The sequence below is a fragment of the Oncorhynchus mykiss genome, chromosome 19 (assembly GCF_057628025.1).
Source record: "Oncorhynchus mykiss isolate SJ-2025 chromosome 19, ASM5762802v1, whole genome shotgun sequence".
Lineage (NCBI taxonomy): Eukaryota > Metazoa > Chordata > Actinopteri > Salmoniformes > Salmonidae > Oncorhynchus > Oncorhynchus mykiss.
In genome coordinates this window covers 27,440,327-27,447,872 of record NC_143040.1, presented here as the reverse complement: position 1 = coordinate 27,447,872, position 7,546 = coordinate 27,440,327, and the positions used below count along the sequence as shown (strand labels likewise).

Here is a 7,546-nt window from a genome sequence, read left to right as displayed (position 1 = left end):
TCAAATCAAGTCAAATTTATTTTATATAGCCCTTCGTACATCAGCTGATATCTCAAAGTGCTGTACAGAAACCCAGCCTAAAACCCCAAACAGCAAGCAATGCAGGTGAAGAAGCACGGTGGCTAGGAAAAACTCCCTAGAAAGGCCAAAACCTAGGAAGAAACCTAGAGAGGAACCAGGCTATGTGGGGTGGCCAGTCCTCTTCTGGCTGTGCCGGGTGGAGATTATAACAAAACATGGTCAAGATGTTCAAATGTTCATAAATGATCAGCATGGTCGAATAATAATAAGGCAGAATAGTTGAAACTGGAGCAGCAGCACAGTCAGGTGGACTGGGGACAGCAAAGAGTCATCATGTCAGGTATTCCTGGGGCATGGTCCTAGGGCTCAGGTCCTCCGAGAGAGAGAAAGAAAGAGAGAATTAGAGAGAGCATATGTGGGATGGCCAGTCCTCTTCTGGCTGTGCCGGGTGGAGATTATAACAGAACATGGCCAAGATGTTCAAATGTTCATAAATGATCAGCATGGTTGAATAATAATAAGGCAGAACAGTTGAAACTGGAGCAGCAGCACAGCCAGGTGGACTGGGGACAGCAAGGAGTCATCATGTCAGGTAGTCCTGGGGCATGGTCCTAGGGCTCAGGTCCTCCGAGAGAGAGAAAGAGAGAAGGAGAGAATTAGAGAACGCACACTTAGATTCACACAGGACACCGAATAGGACAGGAGAAGTACTCCAGATATAACAAACTGACCCTAGAAAAGCATGGAACGCCTGGAGCTGTTTTGCATCACCCCTCCATAGAACAAAAATATCATCAATATACCGTTTCCAAATAATGATGTGAGGCAAGAAAACATTTTTGAGAGGATTGAAAATAGACTGTTTCTCCATGTAACCCACATACAAATGAGCATAGTTAGGAGCCATGGGGGATCCCATAGCAGTACCTTTCGTCTGAATAAAGAAATAATTCAGAAACATGAAATAGTTATGCGTGAGTAGTATTTCAGCCAATGTTACAATGCATGCACTGGAAGGTAGTTCATTAGGGTCACGTTGCAGAAGAAAATGTTCCATAGCTTCAATACCGCCCTCGTGTGGAATATTAGTGTATAATGACTCAACATCAAAAGTAACTAACAAGGTATTCTCAGGGAGAGGATCAAGCGATTCAATGATAGAGATCATACTGCTGGTGTCCTTTACAAAGGAGGGGAGCTGTTCTGCTAGTGGTCTAATAAAAAAGTCAACAAAAGTAGATAGAGGAGCAGTTACTGCATCAATGCCCGCTACAATAGGGCGCACTGGAGGTTGTGTAACATTCTTGTGTAATTTCGGCAAAGTATAGAAAGTGACAATTTTAGGGTGTTGAATAGCCAAAAAAGCATGTTCTTTTTTTGGTTATCTGACCAGAACTTAAATACCCATCTAGGACAGTAAAGATAGTATTCTGAAATTGGGAAGTGGGGTCACTTCTGAGTTTCTTGTAAAAGGTGTTGTCAAGCAGCTGTCTATGACACTCATGTACATAAACTGTCCTATCCATGAGTACAACCGACCCACCCTTACTAACCTGGAGCTGGATTAACTCCTGGAGCAGACTGGATCCTCTTAAGACTTTCTCCTCAGGCCAAGGTCATAAAGACAGAGGCATCAGTACACTTAATTTATTTTGAGACTAATATCCGATGGTCAAATTCAAGATCTTTAAAATTAATGTTTTTTTTTCTTGTTAAAAATTGATAATAGGCATGGTTATGAAAAAAATGTGGGAAATTTTGATAAAGGGTCTTGTTTTCAGATCTTTGACATCCTGCCACAGTTAATGTTTTTTTTTTGTGTGTGTTCTGATAGGTGTAAGAGAGAACCAGATATAATTTGTAACGGTTTATGCTCTTTTAAAAAAAAACTGATCTTAAATCAGCATTTGGGGATAATTTTATCCTACTCCATTCAACGCTCAGCTGGAGGGACGATGCTATTCCACAGACCCATGAGACAAATTAACGGTGATATGTTTCATGGTTTTTTCAAGTCAATAGAGATACTGTGGATTGCTGGCAGATTCCTATGGTAAAACTACCATCCTAGACTCTGACGTATATTGTTAAAGGCCTAGTGTACCCACTCAGATCACTCCCAAACAGTCCCAGCTAAATTCTTGCATGAGAAATTGCTCTTTGCTTGGAAGTTATTTTTGTTTCTTTGACCATTTTAATTGAAAACAATCACAGTAAGGTACTTACTTTGTTACCCTAAAATTATTTGATATTGAGATGAAAACAGCTACATTGGGCCTTTAAATCTAGACTTGAGAACATAATAGAACAGTGGTCCTAAAGTCATTCCCAGGGGACCCACAGGGAGTGCACATTTTTGTTTTAGTGCAGCATTATAATACATGTTTCTAATACAATACTTTATTAGTTCATTAGTAGTTTAAAAACAAAAATGTTGAATGTATCAATAACATTAGTCTCACCATTTTCTCATCACCCGAGAGACCGGGAAACTCCTGTTTCTAACAACATGAAAACATCCATACCATTCTTTGAACAATAGCATGTACTGTACTGTTTGATCATTATTCAAATAAAATCTAACTTTATTTACATGGAACATTTTACAAAAGTGAATGAATCACATATCCATGTATTTGAAACCTACAAGATGAATGATTTAGAGTTGTTTCGCTAACCAGTTTTGTCCACATCCTGCTTCTCATCTCCTGACAGAAGATCTGTCTTACTTTTCTTTCTTCTTTTCACCATCTTCCTATTTTCTTTCTTTGTGGATGAACAGTATATGCCTGTTGAGGTTAACCTTGTAATTGAAGCTTTTTCCACATTCTCCACATTTAAATGGTTTCTCTTCCATGTGAATCATTATATGTTTGGTTAAGTCACTCTTTTGCTTGAAGCTTTTCCCACAGTCAACACAGCTAAATGGTTTCTCTTCTGTGTGAGTCAGTAAATGAGAAGTTAGGTTCCTCTTCCTATTGAAGCTTTTCCCGCAGTTGCCACAGCTAAATGGTTTTTCTCCTGTATGATTCTGGATATGATCAATGAGGGTCTCCTTGCGATTGAAGCCTTTCCCACAGTACCCACAATGAAATGGTTTTTCTCCTGTGTGAATCATTTTATGTCTGTTCAGGGTCTGCCTACGAGTGAAACTTTTCCCGCAGTCACCACAGCAAAATGGTTTCTCTCCTTTCGTCGTTCCATTTTCGTACTGTGTCCCTTCTTTGTGGACAAGCAGTATATGCCTGTTAAGAGTAAGCTTGCGATTGAAGCTTTTCCCACAGTCACCACAGTTAAATGGTTTCTCTCCAGTGTGAATCACTATATGGTTGGTTAGTTCTCCTTTCAGCTGAAATCGGTTCCCACAGTCTCCACAGCAAAATGGTTTGGCCTCTGAATGAATCCTCGAGTGCATCTTCAGTCGGCCAATCTGAGTGAAGCATTTGCCACAGTCAAGGCAGCAATGAGGTTTTTTAGACACGGTGCTGCTTTTTGTCGGTTCTCTCAATGGTGAGCTGCTGTCATGTCCTAATGGGACGCTGCTTACGGCTGAGCTGTGGATGGAGGTGTTGCCTTCATTATCCGGAGGGTCACACGAAATGTCGAGACCCTTTATGTGATCCAACAGTTTAAAGTCACTCCCTCTGCCATCCACAGTCTGGGTTTGGGGAAGATCACATTCACTTTTCACACAAGGGGTGAATACGAACTCAATGGTGTCAGATTCCAGGCCTTGGAGCTGCTCTACCTCCTGACTGGTCCAGATTTCCTCCTGTTCCTCTTTAATCTGTGTGGGCTCTGGTTTCTCCTGCCTCAGACTGGGGCTCCACTCCTGCTCAGGGGTTTCCTCCTCTTTTATCTCTGTTGTGATCCGCAGAAGTCTCCGTAGCCGGTCATTCTCCTCTTTAGAACGGGAAATTTCCTCCAGGTACTCGGCTACCACTTTCTCTACAACGTCAAAAATCTCCACAGCAGCCACTGTTAAACGCTCATTAACAAATACACTCAAAGACTGTAGTTTAGCCATTCTCAGAAAACTGAAAATTCCGTTTTAAGTTTCGTGTCTTCCTTGGTCCACACAATGACTATAGGAAATCAAAACAAACTCGCTTCCAAACCGATTTCCGTGTTTTCTTTTACTTGTTTCAGCGGGTGCCGAGCGCAGAAACGGAATACAGCGCCGCCAGCTGGATGGAGTTCTGGGCTGCAATAGGTGATATGGTGAGTGTGATTCAATGACTGCATAGAGCCCCACAATGGAGGTGTCCTAATACCCATAATCCTAGCGATCAAACAGTGAAATGGTTCCAATCGTTTTCGACCATTCATTTTTTTCCCCATAGGGAATTTTAGAAACAGTTAAAAGAAGGGCTGTGTTTGGTGTAGGCTCTCTAGGACAAGGGGACAACACAGCACCATCACCAGGAGGAAAAGTAATTGATATTGGCCGTTTCATGGTTATTTCTTTGTAAATCAACAGAGATACATGAGTGCACATTTTTGTTTTAGCCAAGCACTAGACCTGTTTAACATCAAGGACTTGATGATTGGTTATTTTTTTAATATATATATTTTTAAATGTCTTTATTTTTGCCTAAAGTATACAATATTTTACACCAATAACATCAGTATCACCATTATCTCATCACCCTGAAAGACATTCCAAAATAAAGCATAATTCTGGTTTCTTAAAAAAAATCAAACTTTATTATGGGAATTATTATTTTTTGTTTGTTTTGATTACAAATCAATTCCCAGATATTATTAGATTAAAGCATGAAAGGGATAAAGGGATATAAAAAAAGAGCCACCCCACCCCCTGGGAAAGCAGAGACTATGACCCCCGGCCCTCCGACCCAACCCATCACCACCCCAACGCCCCCACTACCTTCATTCCCATCACCTGACAGAATATGTCTTAAGTCTTAATTTTCTTTCCACTTTCATCCTGATTTCTTTCTTTATGGACTACCAGTATATGACTATCCAGGTTCACTTTATGTCTGAAGCTTTTCCCACAGCCAGAACTATTAAATAAAGTCTCTCCTGTGTGAGTCAGTATATGCTTTTTAAGCCTATATTTGTGTCGGAAGCTTTCTCCACAGTCACCACAGCTAAATGGTTTCTCTCCTGTGTGAGTCAATGTATGCACGTTCAAGTGCTCTATGCGATTGAAGTTTTTCCCGCAGTCACCACAGTTAAATAATGTTTCTCGTGTGTGAGTCTGTATGTGCCTGTTCAGATGTCCCCTGTGTCGGAAGCATTTTCCACAATCGCCACAGCTTAAAGGTTTCTCTTCTGTGTGAATCATTAGATGTTTGGTTAGGTCTCCCTTCTCCTTGAAACTTTTCCCACAGTCACCACAGTTAAATAATGTCTCTCGTGTATGAGTCAGAATATGCCTGTGAAAAGTCCCCTTGTGATTGAAGATTATACCGCAATGTCCACAGCTAAATGGTTTCTCTCCAGTATGAGTCTTTATATGCTCATTTAGGGTCCCCTTGTGTTTTTTAGATGTGGTGCTGGGTTTCTTCAATGGTGTGTTGGTATCCAATGGTGGGCTGACGTAAAGTCCTACTGGATTGCTGCTTGCGGCTGAGCTGTGGCTGGATGCATTGTCTTGACTATCTGGAGGGTCACAGGGATTGTCAAGGTGGGTTACACTAACAAAAGGTTTTAGATTCATTGGTTTCGAGTCACTCTCTCTGTACTCCAACGTTTGGGAAAGAGTCAAAGACTGAAGTTGATCCACCTGATCACATTCACTTTTCACACCGGGAGGAGTGAATATAAACTCTATGATGTCAGCCTTCAGCCCTTGAAGCTGCCCTACATGCTGACTGGTCCTGATTTCCCCCTGTTCCTCTTTAATCTGTGTGGGCTCTGGGTCCTCCTGTCCCAGACTGGGGCTCTCCTGCTCACAGTGCTGCTGCTCAGGGGTAACCTCCTCCCCAGAGACAGCGAGCAAGAACTTGTGGGAGTCTGTTCCACATAGTTTTATCTCGGGTGCGATCCGCAGAAGTCTCTGAAGCCGGTCATTCTCCTGTTGAGATCGGGAAATCTCTTCCCGATACTCCTTTATCACTTTCTCTACTACGTCAAAAATCTCCACTGCAGCCACCATTAAGCGCTCACTAATAAAAACACTCAAAGACTGTAGTTTAGACATTTTGTGAGGACTGAGAGTTCGTATTCAGTTCAATGCGTCTACGCCAGGTGCCTTCTACAAAACAAAACAATTATCAATTATACTTCCGTGTTGTCTTCTTCGTTAAGTTTGTCAGCGGTTGAGTCTCAAAACAGATAACAGCGCCCCCAGCAGTTGTGAGCTGGGATAGATAAGAACAAACATTTGGTTGGAAGGTTACCTTGCTGAATGCATTCAACTGAAATGTGAGTATGCTCATGTAAAATATGATATGTCCGTTATACAGTAATATAAATTTAAACATAAGGCTAAGATAGAGATACCGTTCAAATACAAAATATTGGGCATAAAATAGCCAGTGGTGGAAAAAGTACCCAATTGTCATATTTGAGCAAAAGGTAAAGATACGGTAATAGAAAATGACTCAAGTAAAAGGGAACGTCACCCAGTAAAATACTACTTGAGTAAAAGTCTAAAAGTATTTGGTATTAAATATACTTAAGTATCAAAAGTAAATGTGATATAATTATTCTAAACAAACCACAGAAGCGGTTAGAACTACAATTTCAGCGCCTTTTTTGGTAGCCGCCGTTGGACGTGATGCAGCGGTCTAAGGCACTGCATCTTAGTGTTTGAGGCGTCACTACAGACACCCTGGTTTGATTCCAGGCTGTATCACAACCGGCCGTGATTGGAAGTCCCATAGGGCGGCGCACAATTGGCCCAGCGTCATCTGGGTTTAGCCGGTGTAGACCGTCATCGTAAATAAGAATTTGCTCTTAACTGTTGTCTTGTTAAATACATTTTAAAAAAAAATGTGAAACAGGGAGTTTTAGTTCTTCAGAGAAAGCGTAGGTGTATTTGAACCATTATATTTCCTAAGCACTGAAACATTTTGCCATTTTGGTTTTGGATTCACAATCATGAAATACCCCTTAAACATATTACATAATGTTCTCACTACAATTTAGGAGTGGTGCACTTTATTTAAAAAAAAAAAAATAAGCCAATAGGCTTTCAGCTAGAGTTGACTATACTCGTCAGTAAACTTGGGAACGCATGAATCACTCACTACATGGGCAAGGGTTGAAGATACTCATCATATATGCCAGGCTACACATATTCATATACTGCATACATAGGCCTAAAAATTGTAGGTCAAAATAGTTTTAGGTCAGAGGCATGGTGCCGGGAGGTGTTTACTCACTTGAAGCTAACGGCTGTTTGCCTGAGTGACCCGTTATAGAAGGGAGTTCTGTATGACTATCTGAACTCTATGTATGACCATCTGAAATGTACAATAACAGACAAAATTGCACCTCATTATCTCATTGTTATGGATGTCACTAGAAATAGCTTAATCCATGCTTTTGTTAC

General features: G+C 41.0%; 1 protein-coding gene and 1 long non-coding RNA gene across 2 annotated transcripts; both read right to left on the bottom strand.

Annotated features, from left to right (window-relative positions):
* On the bottom strand, positions 1 to 2,522 carry LOC149975156 (uncharacterized). The gene is made up of 2 exons (XR_016488862.1): positions 2,484 to 2,522; positions 1 to 646 (listed from the first exon to the last, which is right to left on the bottom strand). It is a non-coding gene; the product is annotated as an uncharacterized LOC149975156 (long non-coding RNA).
* Positions 2,523 to 2,654: 132 nt separating this feature from the next.
* Positions 2,655 to 6,291, bottom strand: LOC110497464 (uncharacterized). Its single transcript, XM_090210681.1, has 2 exons — positions 5,708 to 6,291; positions 2,655 to 4,069 (listed from the first exon to the last, which is right to left on the bottom strand). Exons 1-2 carry the CDS (start codon positions 6,188 to 6,190, stop codon positions 2,777 to 2,779), a joined length of 1,776 nt encoding a protein of 591 aa, XP_090066807.1. The 5' UTR covers positions 6,191 to 6,291; the 3' UTR covers positions 2,655 to 2,776.
* Between the last annotated feature and the right edge of the window lie 1,255 nt (positions 6,292 to 7,546).